This window comes from Opisthocomus hoazin, chromosome 7 (genome assembly GCF_030867145.1).
Source record: "Opisthocomus hoazin isolate bOpiHoa1 chromosome 7, bOpiHoa1.hap1, whole genome shotgun sequence".
Classification (NCBI taxonomy): Eukaryota; Metazoa; Chordata; class Aves; order Opisthocomiformes; family Opisthocomidae; genus Opisthocomus; species Opisthocomus hoazin.
In genome coordinates this window covers 38,817,568-38,835,078 of record NC_134420.1, presented here as the reverse complement: position 1 = coordinate 38,835,078, position 17,511 = coordinate 38,817,568, and the positions used below count along the sequence as shown (strand labels likewise).

Below are 17,511 nucleotides of genomic sequence, written 5' to 3'. Positions count from 1 at the left end.
GTAGAGCAGATTTGCCCGTATAAATAGGAATTGAGTTTTCAGGAGTTGGTCTGCACTCCTTGTCTTCTTCCCCTCCCTAGGTGATGGGAGATAACTGAATGGTCATTACCCCATATAAAAACGTATTTGAGATATAAGGTATTTTGGGGTTTACTACAAGGTAAAGAACAAGAAGCCTTGAGGGTGCTACTGTGCTGCCTGTGTAACAGTCAGCATGAGCAGACACTAGAGATAGAGACGCCTTGTTTAAACTTGGCAATCATGCTGTGAAATCTTTTCAGAGTCAGCATTCTCAAAAGTGAGAGATTGTGCTAATGAAGAATTGTGCCTTGTAATACTTGGAATAGTGAGGAGCAAAACAGTGTCTGTACTGTGTCGACCACCGCAATACCGAAAGACTAATCTGCAATGCTCTACCTTCCCGAGTTTGCTCCGGCAACGTTCTGCGGCTCGCAGAAGGGGAAGCTAGACCGGGGACTCTGGTCGTAGGTTAGTTCTGCAAGAAGTGTCTCGGGTGACAGTCAAGGAAGACGGATATAGGTTGTTTAGACTTCTTTGACATGCAAACTCAGAGGCACAAAGTGCAATTTTAATATTTTTTTCTATTATAAATATTAAACCAAAATCTTACAATTTATATAAAATCTTTACAATCTGTACACTTTTTCAATCTTCTCAAACAGCATTAAAACAAATTTTTCAAGTTGCCATAGAGATCAGTTACAACAAAATAACAGATTGCTACTGCAACAAAAACATATTTCCAAGACCATATATAAGCTACTTCAAAGGCAGTTGTGTTTAATCTGAATCTGAACAGTAGCCCTGCCTTGTTAGCTGTGATATTTCTCAGTCTGTTTACTTTTATCTTTAAATGATCAGAATTCACACTTAGAAAATAAACAGCAGTTGGGGTGGCAGGGCACTTGTTTTTTCTTCCTTCCTGTATGTACATGAAACACAGCTGAGCCTGCAGCAGGAATAAAGGTGAGTGCTCTTCCTTTAAATTAGCCATGACAAAATACATTTCAGTATCAGTGTCTGCTAACGTGACTTTGAAACAGCACTTAGCACTTTAATGGTATCTTTTTTCCTAGCATGAAGCAGCTTGAAGATTAATACAGATGTGAGTGATTTCTGTTGAGTAGCTTTGTCAGTTTTAGCAGTATCCCTGTAGTCAGTTTCTGCTGTTAGTCTTTCATGCAGCAAAAAAGGAAGTCCCAAAAGAGGTAAGAAGGGACTACCACTGTAAAAAAAAAAAAAAAAAAGTCAGGGACAAACTCCCCCCAGAAGTGTAAGGGGCTTTGGGCAAACAGAGAACCTGAAGGTACTTTGAGAGCTCTGGAATTCTCCAGGTGTCAACTGACTTCTCTGAAGCAGGAAGTTTTCAGCACACGCGAAGCGTCACGTACTTGTTCTGTAAGGCACTCCTGCAGACAGATCCCTTTTGCATCCTTCGGATTGTGTGTGGGAACAAGACGGTAACACAGAATCAGTAAGTCAGCATTTAAGACTGTGCAAACCTATGGTCGTAACTCAATTTTGAGTATTAAGTACTCGACCTAGCAACACAGTAGCCTTTGGACCAGCTGCTGATGCTAGGGAATTTTCCTTTTAAATAAGAGTTTGTTCATGATCTCCACCCCCCAGCACACACAAAGTACATGCATACACACAAATTGTACTAGAATCAGAGTTTAGACCACAAGTGAGCACAAGATTTATGAGTCTTAGCTGCTCTTTGGGGCATTTTTGAAATACACAAAAATATATTCAATTTTTGTCTTGTTTATTTTAATTGTTGCAGAAACAGACTTTTATTTGCTCAATGCCTATTAGAAATATGCCTTGCTGTAGTTCCCTGAATAGAGGACAAAATCAAGAAGCTTACAGAAAATGGGCAAAGCAAGTTTGCAGACATGACCTGAAAGCCATTCTGATTGCTTCATTGATCAAAGTGCAATTCCGTGTTAATTGTTAATAATTCAGGTTTAGTGTATGAGGAAAAAAAGCTGCACAATCTTCACAGCTGCTGGTTTTTGTCCTATGCATTTCAGTTATTTACAGTAAGGTAACAGAAAATTACTACTACTATTACAATTTCCTGCCATTTGTTTCTACTTATACATGGAGATGCAAGCACAATCCAAGTTCAGAACAAGAATTCAGAATCACTGAACTAGCAAGTAGTTTCAAATGGACTTTTGTTATAAATAAAGCATTCCTATGCTTGATAATGACTCTAAATTGTGGATGGAATGTACATTTATACCACTTTGAACACAAAGCGCACATGCTATTGCAATAGGCTGACTAAATTTCAATCTATAAACGACTTGGAACTTACAACTTCAGAGGAGCATTAAGTGCACTTTGTAGATAAATAGTCGTCAGTTTCTGATGTTTACATGTGTGTGACAAATCCCTGTTTAATAAAGGCAAGCAAGTCATACAACTTCTACCGATTCTCTTGGAATGCAAATGCAATTTTAAAATTGGCTATTCTGACATATTTATCAGTAACTTGACAGACTGTTTTATTGTCTCTTAACAATATGTACACTTTGTAGCTTTAAGAAAAGTAAGTTACCTCCCTAGCACCTTTTACTATACATAATTTACACACCTAAGAGCCCACTCACCTTGACTCTTTACCTAAAGTGCACGTGAAATCTAGGAGAGAGAGAGAATGGAGAAACTTTGGTTGGAACCAGATGATGTTAGGAGCTCTGAAAAACAGTAACTGTTGCATGGGGACTACTGTACAGTTTCCCTCATAATATGGCCCTCAAGGTTCTACTCAACAGTGGCGTCCACTTTGACACGAGAGAAAAATACTCAGCCTTGTCCTGTATCTACCGTCTGTGGACAACAAGTTATCTAAACCGAGCTGTGGGATAGAACACAAAAATGGAAGCCATATTCCATAGTCTCATCTGTTTTACCTTAACAAAGGTAAGCTTTTGAGCAGCAGGACTTCTAAAGCTCTGAAAGAGGTTTAAAAAATTTGTCAGTTTATCTTAACAAGTCTAAGAATCAAATGATCAAATATCATTAGCTTAACTACTTATTTTAATATTCTTGTTAAACTTTGGAAATAAATATGACAGTTCATGATTTTAATCGGTTTCAGCCACAATGAGCAGGAACTGTTTCTCTTAATGGAATATCTCTACGGTTTTACTTAAATACTCAGCTTTATCAAGCATTTGTTTCTACAAACCTGAATTTTGGCCAAATCTGAGGTGACAGTCTTACAAAGAGCTACTTTGTCAGAACACTTGTAGAGTAAGGTATGCTGCTGGCAGACAAGTTACTGGGGAATCCACATGGTCTTCATCATGAACACAAACTTCGGCAACGTCACTCCACTTAAAAGCAAACCCAGAAGATACTATTTTCATTGCACAGATAATGCTAAATTACCTTTAAGAAGTCAAAAGAATGGATTTATACATTTGGGAGTGTATGTTTTGTATGGAAATGTGTTGAGCAAAGAGAATATTTCTGTTTAACATCCTTCAGATTCGCTCTCCAGTTCACTTGGGAAAGCAGCTTTATCACAACCTCTCCCTCAGTCTTACATTCTTCCACAGGAGTTTTCCTCTCTTGTCTGCTAGAAGCAGTCTCTGTGTTGTAGGTTGTCAACTACATGGTTTCTTCTCTGGATTGTGAGAGATTCAATAGTTTTATGTGCCTGTTCCAGTTGGATCTTTAAACCTTCATTATCTGCCTTTAGAATATTTATTTCCTAAAAAAAAAAAAAACAAAACAGAGAATGATATTTTATTTTTAATTTGTTTCAGGACTGTCTGGTTGTATGTTTAGGTCGACGGGCATAACCGTAAGTTGGTGTAGCTCTTCTCAGTGGAACAGAACCAGTAACTTACTCAAATGTTTCCATAGTCGCTGGTCTATCCTTTCTGTACACTTTTAAAACTTTCCAGCATCTGCCATCTGACAGTCACTGTGTTCACAACCTGCACTTACCCACCCTCCACTGCTCCTCTCATAACAGCAGTAACTGAGGGGAAACAAGAACACGGCTCATACTTTACTGCTCCACTACTGCAGAAATTGATGTACAATAATCTAAGACATTAATTTGTAACATTGGCTGCTGTTCAGTAACTGAGGTCAGACTCTGCTGAGGGAGCAAGGGCAAGTGTAAACTGTGGGACTTGCACGAATGGGACATTTTAAAGAACCAGTTCTTACAAGTACATCCACACTTCACATCCCTGTCTATACTGAATGTATTGTTGACTGAAAGAGAAATGGTCTGTACGGGAAGATTCTTGCTAATTGTCTTAATCTCTTTCCTAATAAACCAATCATCTTTCATAAAAGATGAGCTCACTTTATCAACAGCAAAGGATACTTTGAAAGTTATACTGCTCAATCAAAGTTCAGGCTGTGGGTCTGTTAGACTGTTTCCATGTTGGCCCATCTCAGAATAGTGATAGTAATGAGTAAAGTATGAAAATAAGTCTGCCTTTGTTCCTCAAAATCATATCTGGATCCATCCGCCAGTCGCATTGATACTGTGATAGTCTCTTTAATCTGTCTGGAAAGGAGGTGTTTCTACGAACCTGAATTTGGGGCAAATCTGAGGTGACACAGTCTTACGAATAGCTATTTTGTCAAACACTGAGTAAGGTGAGCCACAACTGGGCTGGTGCAGGGCAAATGTAGCAACAGGCATCATACCTGTTCACACTGCAAAATTTCTTGGTGATTTGAAGTTACCAAAAAAAAACCCCCTAGGGCTTCACTGTCAGTTGAACAAAAGCAGAGCTCCCCACCTTCCCCACCCCGTCATGTAGGGGAGCAGAGGCCACCAAAAACAGGAAGAAATTCAGGACGATGTTACTTGGTTTACGGAGTAGCATCCTGTCCTAAGCGACTGGATTATGTTCACATTCTTCCCTGTCGCTTTTGAGACTGAGAAGGATCAGTGTAACAAGGGATTCAAAATTTATTCCCTAAGCCCTATGCTAGTCCTAAAATTTATGCTTGAAGTGAAGCATTGCTGGAGCTAAAGTGGCTAAGAATGTGTGATGCCATGGATTGTTCTGGCAGTTAATTACACTGCAGTAAGTTGGCACCTTCCCACCCAGCCATTCCCCTGCATCCTCCAACCACTTCATGGTACTGTTGCGTAAAGCAGAATTTGTTTCATCATGTATGTACCTGCTCAAGTTCCTGGTATGAGGGTTTACAGCTGTGATGATGCTCCTTCATTTTCTGGCTGGAGTCCTTGTTTTCCCATTTAACATAGGCCTTTTTGCGGCCTAGAATTGGGCTTGGGCATGGAGATGGTGGAGCTGCCTGGAGATAATGGCTTTCTGGCATCCTGTGTTCTTTCTTCTCTGTCTGCCTCCGAGATACATCACCAGCCACCAGTACGGGATTAGTCTGTGTACCTTTGTGAACTACAGCTGGTTTCAGTCTCACTGAGATTTTCTGAGCTGAGGAACCCATGAGCATAATGGTTCGGTCCTTGCTGTCTTCATTGTGTTCCACTACTTCTCCATTAGGAAATGTGAACGGTCCTTCTTCTTGTCCTGTAGAATATATATGATAAATTGAGTCAAGATCTTATCCCAGGAAAGGAGAAACAGGAGAAACAGTTAATAAATGAAACAACATTTATTTTTTATTGATTTTGCATTCATTGCTCTCCAAAATAGGTGTCGCTGGAAGTTTATCAGTGTTGTGTCTCCTGGAACAACTGTTTGCCCCGTCTCAGTAACTGTGTGTTCAAATACAGGGGAAAAAACAAAGTCAGTCCAGTAGCTGCTGCAGGGTCTAGAGAATTAAATGAGAATATGGATGAACAGATGAGGCTTACAGCTTCAGCCTAGACCTGAATTCTCATTCTTCGACAGGATGTAGTTCTGAGAGGTACCACATTCTGGCGCACTGGGTGGTGATGGGGTAACAGGCTACAGTTTAATCTCTCTACAAGCAGGACATCTCACGAGGAGGGTATCAAGCAATGCTGCAGCCATTGCAGGTGCAATCACACAGACGCACGTGGTCAGTTACCAAGAGAAACTGGCTGCGTTGTGCTCGACGTGCATGCTAATAGGAAGTCTGAGACAGAATCCAGCAGTATGGATCTTACATACAACACAAAAGATTGATATCAAAGTGGCAAGAAGTAAATTTGAAGAACATCAGATACAGGCAAAGAGCAGGAGAGAAATTCAAAGTATGTGAGTATGGAGAGAACTGGAACATCAAGATCAAAAGAAAAACAAAACAAAAGTAGCCTGAGGTCTTATTCAAGGACAACACTTCCTCCTTTGGAGGCCTGCATGGTAATACACAATATGACAAGTTTATACAGCTTGTTTGATATAAGGAGAAGAGAACAGAGAGGTGTGGATTTTTCATTTCTGAATGATGGAGAGATGAAGAGGATTGTAGAGTCAGCTACTGAAGTGGAAAAAATAAACACAATTAGCTCTTGGTTTTCCTAGCACACAGATACTCAAGTATACTGACTTTATAAACTCCACATTGAAATCTGAGTCAGAATTGTAACAGTGCAGTAGTGTCACTTAATGTGATCACAGTGGTAAAAAATGGAGTGTACCAAGATGTGCTTGTCATGAGATGAGAGAGCTAAGGGAACCTGTCCGCTGTTCAGTTCATGGCATCTAGTCCTCATGGGAGTCTGGCAGAAGATTTACTTAGTTTTTGTGGAATTTATGCACCACATATTGTGTAGTGTGACAAGAGATCTCCCAGAAAGGGAGTCCTTACTTATTCAGGCTAGAACTGGAATGGTATTACTTAGTACAGGCTCACTTACGCCTGGTTGTAGTTTATATGTTGATAAAACACTGCAGTTAACTAACAAAACCTAAACCGATGCTGTACAACTCAGCTTTAGAAGAAAAAGGAGCAAAGGAAAGATTAGATCTCTGGATCTTTTTATGTGATCTTATCTCACCATGGAATTGCTCTTTGACTCCTACGGGGCAGAGGCTTGAAGCAAAAGCAGATGTTGGGCTGCTGTCTGCAACTGAAGTTTTGGATCTTCTCTTGCATTCTATCACAACCAGGTCTTTGCATTGCTTGTGACAGTTCATTCCACAGTCTGTAAACAAAACAAAGTTTACACGATTCAGTGTCTCTGTTGTAGCACCTAAGATCCGCTCTCACACTGTGTTGCCTCCCCAGGAAGCAAGAAAGGGTCTTTGGTGTTCTCTGCATGCATTACCTATAACAACATACATCTGGTAAACAGATCGATGACATCCCTTTGCTATATATGCCTAAAACTCTTCATTGTGAAAATAAAAAATAGCAACATTCAGCTGCAACAGCATTCTGCCTGCAGGAGTTGCAGAGAAAGCAGATACCTGTGTGAGGAAGAAAACTCTGCAAAATACATGTTGTGAATGTGCTCCATGGTTTTCACAGTGTTGGTGTTTGCTCCCATTGAAATAGAAGGGTCTGTTCCCAAACCCTTTGAATTCAGTGATGTTTTGCGAAGGGTTAGAGCTATCACTTATGAGTTCCTTTATCTTTGCATTTCTTCCGGACCATCTGTCTGTCATAGTACTCTTGAAGCAGTCTTGTCCTCCCTGAGAAGTCAGATTAAGTAGGTCCATAGACACAGCAATGTGTCTCAGGATGATCAGGGTTTTTTGTCATTCACCACCAATTACAGATTAACAAAGTATAAAGTACTCTACCTTTGCACCTGTATCCTTGTTTAATGACTCCCCAGAGCTGAAATTCAAACAAACACGGAGACTATGTATTAATATATTTCTTTGCACATTTGATACCTCCAGATATAAAAATCCACTAAAAGCTCCACTACTTTCTTGCTTTTCTACTCTTTTAATCATAAGGTCAAAATATGAACTATTCACCTCTTTAGCAGGTGGTAAACAAAATAGCTTATGCGTGTTCCTCAATCACAAATAAAATACCTTGAGCTAGTCTCCAATGAATACATCAGCAGACCTGACAGCCCCCAGAGAAGCTGTGGAACTGGAGTAGACGGAGAACGCCATCTCAGCACCCTTGTTTGATCACAGCTAAACTGGGGATTGGTAGGAAAGCCAGTTTTACTAAATCTTTCTGTGCCATGGGCAGGGGGCATGTCCTGTCTGTACCAGGACACCAATTCTAACAGCCCCATGGAGTGGAAGGCTCTGGATTTGGAAGTCTTGCCTGAAGCTGTGTTTGGTGACACAACTAAACACCACAAGGTAGGAGCCATGTTTAGACAGATAACAGTACTGCCAAGCGGGGTGTAAAGGGTACCTGAAATACCTACACAGGCAGAAGCCTGGTGTTCTATATAGCTTCACTGGTGTTTTACATAGATCCATTTCTGTATATGACACATGCTGATTATGAGATTAAAAAAGTCATTATTCCAAGCAATATTAACATAATTTACTTAAAAAGTAAGCTTACAAATCCAGCACAGTTGTCGCAGAAAGTAGGCCTTAAGTAAGTGGTCTCTTGGAAGTTGTGAGCAAAGCCAAGTCCCAATTTGGAATAGATTGAACTAGCTCTCATAAAGTAAGCCGTTATTTCATCCCTGCTAATCAGACCTTCCCTGAAAATAAACAAGAAAAGTTGTTTGTGAGCCATACATTTTCTTAAAAGCATAAGGAGAATTAAACGTTCACAATTTATAACGACAATAGTTTCATGGGCCAAAAACTACAGTGATCTCAGCAATCTTGTCAACTGCTCTCAAAGCGTACAGAAGCTTATCTACGCATTTAAAATGCAGCCTGTAAGGATACACAAAATGTCTGCATATGTGATGCAACATCAAAACTACTTCATAGAAAACCTCTGAATAATCACTATTGCGTTTTTCCAGGCTTTAACATGTTAAGAAAAATGTTCTTAATTTGACCAAAAATATACATTTGCCAATTCTCTATTTTTGAGGGATAGGTTTGTCTTAGGAAAGTTCTTTAATAGTATATACTGAATATCATTCAAAAAAATATTTATTTTTCTATTATCTATTCTTCCTCCTACATCAGCCTGGCTACCATTGCTGTAAGCTCATGAAGATGTCATTCACAACACATTTAGAAGATGCTTTTGTCAGTTATGTTTTCACTTCTATTTGTGGGTGAAGAGGATGATTCTACCACCTTAATGATAGAAATAAAATTTAAAAACAAAACCTCAAAACCCCCTCCCAAAACAGATGCTACAAAGTTGATAAGCAGAACTAGGTACTCACCAGTCCTTAGCCATTACACAAAATGAGAAAGGAAAACTGGCAGCTATCTTTTCAAATTCTTCCTGGGAAATGTATCCATCCTGATCATGGTCATAATTTTTGAAGACGGACTGTGCAAGATAATAGTAGAATAGTTTATAACGAGGATGGGCTGAATCACCACTTTAGAAAGTCTCCACAATATTTATGGATTTCGTCTCCCACTTTCTCCCAGTATCTATCAAACAGTGCAACAGTCTAACTGCTTTTTTTGCCTAAGACTAAAGAAGCATTATGATGTCTTGATTTGTAGTAAAAAGTAGTTAAGTCAACATACGCTGGACTAAATGCTTCACTACACAATGACAGCTCTATTTTACTTGCGCTTTAAGATCATTATGTCCAGGCCTACATATACAACTTGTACTAATGCTCTCACTTAGTGGTCTCGGTGATGATCTCTGTAGCCAAATCAGTGTAGCTGCCTAGCTTATTTCATCAGGTCAATGTAATGTGAAAAGTAGTTATATGGCATAATTGTCTCGTAGATACCTATTTCCACTTCTGGAATGACATTACTCTTTGTCTCTGGCCCTGAGGCAAGGATAACACCTAGGCCAAATTTAGAAAGATATTCCAAAAAGGCATGTATCAAAGGATACCTACAATATTAGAAGTGTTTAGAATGACAAGAGATGAGGCAGGGATGCAAAGACAAACTCTTTACGTCTCTCCTTCTCTGTCAGTTTTGGAATCAAACACCTGAGCTTACTTGATTGTTTCCAGTTGTGGTGGTACAGCTTCTCCCTCCCCCCCATCCTGGACTGTTTTACCATCTCAGGAATTCCCATGAAGTCTTACCCTTTGTGCAATGAGTTTGGCAGTTAAGCATCCCTTGACCATACCAGAACTCTTGCATGGCTACGGTGGGAAGCAGCACTAACCATACCAGGAGCTCCAGTTGCCTGGCCAATGTGGGGAACGAGAGTGGGAATAATCAGTCATCCCCTAACAGCCTTGGAACATATCTTACCTGGATTGTAACTCAGGTGAATTGGTATCAGGGTTACTGGAATTTTGAGAATTCCAGTAATTACCAACCATGACTGGGCCAGGATGAGAATTTACTGATGCCTACAGACAATCATCTTGTGACCCTGTAAACAGCAGTCCCAAGCGAGACCACTCTGAGCTCTTCTAGACCACAGCGGGCTGCACCCAGCATCTCCCTCTGAGTAGGACGCCTCTCAGAGCCCTCGACTCTGAAGTTCGAAGTTACCATCGCTGATGGGACCTGGGCTGAACTACAGGGTTCCCTCACTCCTTGAAGCTCAACCTTCGCCCGTTGAGGACAATCATTTGATCGAGGGCTACGAGGATGATGAGGGGACTGGAGCATCTCTCCTATGAGCAGAGGCTGAAGGAGCTGGGCTTGTTCAGCCTGAAGAAGAGAAGGCTGCGAGGGGACCTAGTAAATGCTTATAAATATCTCAAGGGTGGGTGTCAAGGATGGGGCCAGACTCTTTTCAGTGGTGCCCAGTGACAGGACAAGGGGCAACGGGCACAAACTGAAGCATAGGAAGTTCCGTCTGAACATGAGGAAGAACTTCTTCCCTCTGAGGGTGACAGAGCACTGGAACAGGCTGCCCAGGGAGGTTGTGGATTCTCCTTCTATGGAGATATTCAAGACCCGCCTGGACAAGGTCCTGTGCAGCCTGCTGTAGTTGACCCTGCTTCGGCAGGAGGGTTGGACTAGATGACCCACAGAGGTCCCTTCCAACCCTGAACATTCTGTGATTCTGTGATTCTGTGATTTCAGTTTGAGACTAAGTCTGGATCCAGCCGCACTTAGGCTCCTCTCTCTGAGAAGGTGTTTAAAAAGCAAGGGGATCCGTTCTGAACCTTGTGACTCAACAGGAAGGTCTTCCTTACCGCTTACATCTTTCTCCAATCTCTCCATAAACCATCCTGCCTCAATCCTACTTCGATTTTGTATTCCATTCATTTAATAAGTAATAGAGTGAACCTTGCCAACGAACTTTGTTAAATCACATTTTATAAATTCTTATTAAAATCATCTTTTGCTAATAGCTTTGATGGTGATTCTTTAAGCGACCTAACCACTCATTCACGACACCAGTAAAGCAAGTGACCTGCTCTAGAAGAAGAAGAAAGAAGAGAAGAGAGAGAAAAAGCAATGGCTGCTAGTAACAAAGCTGAGAGGCCCACTTTAAGACTCCATCAATAACATGATGTTGGAGTCTCTGGTGGAAGTAGACCCCCTGTCTCGTTGGAAGAATGACTCTGGAAGTATACAAACCAGCATTCACACTCCCCGCTAGCTCCTTAGCTGTTCAAGGAATTTCCTACGGCTATGACTGATATGTAAGGTAAATGGGCCAACCATACTTACATCTACCATCCTCTGAACATGTTTGCTGATGGTTTTTGGATCAGGCTTTGGGGCTACTCCTGAGGCCCAGTCTGCAACTACTGGCGGTCTGGAAGGTGTCAAAGGCTAGAATAAGTTGAATGGAACTTCATTAGTAACACAGGGAAAGATTTTCAGTGTTACACTTCTTTCATTCGTGACAATGGACTATGTGATATAGGACTGCAGATATGACCATCTGTTGGACCCAATATCATACTTTTGACAATTACGTGGCACTTCAGAGGAAGCTCTTCCCTGAACTCTCCAAAACAGTGGTTGTTCCTTAAATTGTCACAGTTCACTGACAGCCCTGTAAATTCACCATCTTTTCCATATTTATAAAACAGGAACAAAACTACAATATAACACTCCTGGGTTTCATCATTTGAATCACATAAGAATTCTTATTTAAAAGAACCAGTATCAATTATCAAGATTGAGCCTGATGTCATGGCTCTACACAAGTAACTTCATTTGTGCTTGTGTTCATATTATAAAACCTGATATGGTGCCAACTCTCCCACACGTTCTAGCTTAGGCTTCATTATCAACCAAACAATTTATGCTTTAACAGGTTTTGCTTAGCACATAAAGCTAAAATGCTTCCAATTTAGCATAAAATAAAACAAAATTAATTCAAGGGATAAAAGTTATATCACTAATTAAAAAAAAAAATCTTTTTGTTAAGAATCTGGAAAGGCCCTTACAGCAGCTCGGTGACTTCGTGGCTCTCGTGCATATGAAAGCTCATAAATTTCGTCTTCTGTGTAGTAAAGATCAAGGGACAGCTGAAAACAAACACAACGTTAGTTTAATCCCAAAACCAGTCATTGCTACTTGTTAAACTTGTTCCTGGCATGCCTTAGTCTTTTTTGGTGGATTAATTTTTAATTTAGGTCACACCTAGAAAAAATGCACTTGAGCTGCACAGGTGTTCAACAGTGATTTGAAATGGATTCATTTCTAAATTCCAGACTGTTATTGCCATTATCTGGCAATCTGTACGATTACACAGCTACAGTCATTAGCACAGCAAATGACTGTAGGCATAATTAGCAGTCAGTTAATAAGTAACCTGAAAAAAACTGTTACTCCCATAATATTCCAGTGGTCTGTCATACAGCTAAGCACAAAAGCACCATTCCAATTAAACTGTCCATCAATTCAAATTCTCAAAAAACTCTTGTTTAAACATGTCATATTTATCCACTCCACCTCTGACCATGTTGAACTAAGAAGTATAAGAGGAGGATAAAAGATAGACTTGCACATATTATTGAGAAGCTTTAGCTGTCAGTAGCAGCTGTGCAGAGCGAGAAACATTACACCTGGGTAAAAAAATAAATTTGAAAAAATTATCAAATTTATATCTTGGCTTTTGCATGTGTCCTGAAAAATAGCATAGCGAATATTTTACTGACTGGCAACAAATTTCATGGTAACATGACACTTTTTGAATATTTACATGAAAATAATCACACTAGATACATGATTGAATAGAAAAGCTAGATGCAAATGTGTTACATGCCTCAATCTGTGATAAGTCCAAAGAAAATATAAACTTGTTACAGAGAGTCAAGTTCGTGGCAGTCATATGTATAGAAATTAAGAAACCAAGAAACCAAAATATGCCATTTTATCCAATGAATAACCTTACTCAAATTGCAGATATGCAATAACTTTCTTGTGAACAACTGCAAGAAATACTGTTGTAGTCATAGTGAATAATTTTAGATTCTTGGGGAAATGTTAAAGTAGTTTCTGACACTCAAAAAACAAAAGTCCAAATGTAATGATACTTCTATGAATCATTGACTTACGTATGTAATTACTAATAGCTCTTCAAACTGATTTGCCTGCTAGTGGGAAAGCATATGAGTGAAAGAAACAGAAGAAGGAGAAAGACTGTTGGAAAAATCAGGGAACAAACAAGAAAATTATGTGCCCTGGAATATTAGCAGATTAGAAGCTCCTGCTTTAAAAGAAAGACTTCATTTAAATTTATGTCCTATCATACATAGCTGCATGAAATTGTGGCTGATGTTCTACATACTTGTAATAGCCATTTTTATAAAACATTATTAAAACAAAAAGGACTTACAATAATTTGAGACAGAACATTTAAACAATTTAGCGGGAAGAAATTCACCACTTTATGTAGCTCCACTTCAGGCCTTGGGCATATGTGCTTAATTTCACACACGAACACTCCCAGAGAGCACAAATAACCTCAAGCACATAAGCATTTTTATCTGTCATCTTTTTGCTGAAACAGGGCTTGTAACCAGAAAGTGGAAGCAGCCTATCTATTTTTTCCAAGCTGAGGTACTTGTTAAGGCCAAACAAAACTGAGAAACAAGACAGGCAGATTTACCATTTTAATACAAGGTAGTATTTTAACTTACTAAGAGAAGCTAAAACTATTGTTGTGACATACGTCCTAGGTAGTATCAATTTTGTTAGTAACATGGTACTGACTGGATACGACTGGAAGAGTAATACAACAACTATATTTGACTAATGTTTATGTCAGACAGTTTTTCTAGTACCAGAAGAAACTTGGCTAGAAATGTGGCATGTTTAAGCCTACACATCATGGAGGACTGAACTTCTGAGTGAACGTTTGTGTGTTCAACACAAGGAACCTTTGTATGCAATATTCTGCCTCCAAGGTGGATCTAAGGAAGCTTCTACCTTTCTCCCTATTTAGGCTTAATCAGCAGAGGATTCAGAGTACGTCCTTAGTGAAAGTACAGAGAGAACGCACACTACAGAAATAAACATTTCCTTCCCTTACAGAAATAATTGGAAGCATATTGCTGAACTGCCACCTCTCCTCTTGCTGCCAGATAAATCAGTATCACTAACTTTTTCTCTTCTTTTATTATTGTATATTTCCTTAATGAAAAAAAAAAAAACAACTTACAATATTGTGTATTTATAATTAATGGAATTCTCTGCTTGGTTGTTTGAGAGGTATAGGAAATTATGTTTAAGATGGAGGTATTTATCTCATCTAACAAACTTACTGTAAGCAAATGAACAAGGTCCATATTAGCCTCCAGGGGAAGTGGCATTTCCTGGAGCTGTATCAGCTCATTTATGTGGTTATACAGAGAGTATAGTTTGTATATGTTAATTTTTTTGTTCTCCAAGTAGTCTGGCATGCCCTCATAAAGTGATATCAAGTCTTTCAGGTGGACCCCAAGGATTGGGATCTTAAAGTTACTGCACTCGTTATAGGCACGTCGGTAACTATCATAATTTCTGTAAGATGAAAGCAGTTCCGTCATTTCATTAAACACCTGAAAATAAAAAGAAAACAAAAAATCAAAATTGGTCACTGTTTTTGTTCTGGTCATACAGCACAAGAATTTCCCACATTATTGTTAGGGGTTTACTCACAATGACTCTCAAATTTTAAAACTTTAAGCTTTAAATGCAATCTAGGTATTCACCTCACCTAATTTAACTACCTATAATACGTAATTATAGATAGCTTATCTATAGAGTAATCTATGCTGGTCTTCGTACATCCCCTATTTAGTCAGTGAAAAGAAATTGGACCTTTCAAATCAAGGGGATGCATGTGCAGCTAATGCATAAGCACAGCACAAGCTCTCTTTACCTTCATAAAAGCAACCATCTTCACCTTAAAATGTGGAATGCACTTTTCTGGCTTCCAGGTCACCAGCTGGAATTGGAAAGTCCCGACAGAGAAACCCTACGCTGTGCTATAGTCCCATCACAGCACGATCATAATCCCTACTACAGTTCAAGGTGGCACAACTGTGCTTGTAAGAAAACCTTTTTTCCATGGAAATGAAGAAGAAACAACATATTGGACTTGTTGTAAAGGCCAAATGAATCTTAAGTCTAGCAGTATAAATATTTCCCTTTTTTAAAACTATACAAAGCTGACTCTTAACATTATAAAATCAATGGACCAATGTTTTCTTGTGGAAGTTCCTGTCCAACCCCTTGATTTTTAACCTTCACAAACTGTTCGTTTTAAGTCACTAATTACCAGCCTTTATTCAGCTGCTTTCTATTAGCACTTGCATACAATTTTTTGATGCAAAAAGTTATTCAAAAGATGGACACATACGCAGCCCACTCCTTATAATGACAACATCTGTAAAACAACTTGCTTCTAAAATAATCTTGCTAACTGGTTTTACAGATCCTGAGAGCTGCAACCGTTATCAGCGGGAGGTCATACTTGTGGTCTATACCCCAGGGAGGCACTGTTCATTCAAGCTGATCATACTGTGATCAAAACAGGTTCATTAGATACCTATATGAAATCTTTCAGGCCCCAAACAAGATGAAATAATAAAGCATATTTGTCTCTTAAGAAGTTGTCTCTTAAGAAGCCATATCATTGCTAAAAAATATGCTTTTCTTCACAGTTTTAGTAGCCAGAATCTCAGCAAAAAATATATACATCTGTATTTCACAAGAATTCAATTGGAAACCGCAAATTCCTAACATTCCGCTGTATTATAACATGTGTGTATTAGGGCTAAGTTTGTTCAAGTCTGAATTAGATAAAATCTGTCATAGGGAAAGATCAGATGCACAAAATCAGTCCTTTCAGTTTTAAACTGAAAGTTTTTTTCAGTTTTAAACTGAAAGTTAAAGTGCAGAGCTCTGTGCTAGCATTTCATAGACTCAGGATGGTCAGTGTTGCTATGGATGACAATAGTTTTGTTCTCAAATGTTCTAGGATCCAATTCTCTGCTTTTGTGTTTGAATGCTATTCTGCACTACTGCATACAAACAAAAATGCAGCTTGTCGCATCTGAGTATTAAAAGAGAAATTTTAGAGAAGCTATAGGAATCTTGAAGAAAGGTGGAGCTGGAAACATAGGAGTAACTGGTGTCACAGAGATGAAATGACAAAGAAAAACCCTCCAAAACCAAAGGAAGTCTTCCTTTTTCTTTTATTCTGTCCTTCTCCCCATCTTATGCAATGAAGTAAAGTGGGGGGTTTTTTTGTGTATGCAATGACAAAAAAGTTAAAAGTTAACTTATTTGTAAAACTTAGAGGAGCGATACCAACCTTAATTACATCATGAGGAACACATGAGCTTGTTTCCTTGAGTCTGGAAATGGAACTGTGACAGAGACCTCCTATCACTGCCATTAATGTATTGAAATTCTGCAGCTGGTGGAGCTTCTGTGTTGACATATGAAAAAAATCAGTATTTAATATTTAAAGATTCAAGCTGTTCAATGTGCATATTCAAATTCTACATTTCCTCTACTGTCTTCATCTAAAGTCTTACAAGTTTTGTGCCACTATTCATTTTACTTCATTCATTTTGGTCATGAGTTGTGATTTTACTGGGTATAATGCACTTATTCTACTGTTATTAAAACAGATATTTAATAACATATTAAGATGCAGACAGAGTAAGTCTTCAGACTACTTCCTCAGAACTTCTTCCCACAGTCTACCACAACTAGGAAACACTGCCTGTTACCTTGGTTATGACTGCAGAATTAGTATGCAAAGAATAGGACCACAGCTCTGCTTTGACCCAGTAAGGTATATCTGGTAAAAATGCTTCTAGTTACAGCCAAAGGCATCATCGTGGTTCACGCTTTGGAAAGGTACGCAGTTACAGCTTGGAATCTCTAGACAAAAGCAAGTCTAGTTCTTCAGTGAAAACAATTTCTTCAGAATACATATCAGAAAGTCATGGTGCCATGACACTGTAATACCTGATTACTTGGTATGAAAGCACAGCATACACAAATATGCACGCTGTGTGTATGAACCAGGAGACCAGTCCCACCACTCCCAGCTGACCCTACAAGTAGTAGTGTGCGAAGAGCAACAAAAGGGCTG

At 39.2% G+C, this 17,511-nt stretch overlaps 1 protein-coding gene across 4 annotated transcripts in view; it reads right to left on the bottom strand.

The window, feature by feature from the left end:
• Positions 1-661: 661 nt before the first annotated feature.
• The window catches only part of RASGRP1 (RAS guanyl releasing protein 1), a 46,000-nt gene continuing 29,150 nt past the window's right edge, over positions 662-17,511 (bottom strand). Inside the window, exons 8-19 of one of the 4 annotated variants that reach the window (XR_012764568.1) lie at positions 16,720-16,836; positions 14,684-14,959; positions 12,362-12,442; positions 11,634-11,738; positions 9,242-9,351; positions 8,449-8,593; positions 7,713-7,749; positions 6,965-7,111; positions 5,194-5,567; positions 3,224-3,751; positions 2,643-2,673; positions 662-1,454 (exon numbers count right to left, since the gene is read on the bottom strand). Coding sequence is in view for 1 of the 4 variants with exons in the window: in XM_075426532.1 (XP_075282647.1) it covers positions 3,617-3,751; positions 5,194-5,567; positions 6,965-7,111; positions 7,713-7,749; positions 8,449-8,593; positions 9,242-9,351; positions 11,634-11,738; positions 12,362-12,442; positions 14,684-14,959; positions 16,720-16,836 (1,527 nt within the window). In the remaining 3 variants the exon portion in view is untranslated. Of the gene's footprint in view, positions 3,752-5,193; positions 5,568-6,964; positions 7,112-7,712; positions 7,750-8,448; positions 8,594-9,241; positions 9,352-11,633; positions 11,739-12,361; positions 12,443-14,683; positions 14,960-16,719; positions 16,837-17,511 lie in introns of all 4 variants that reach the window. The other 3 variants (XR_012764567.1, XR_012764566.1, XM_075426532.1) reach the window with 3 other exon arrangements.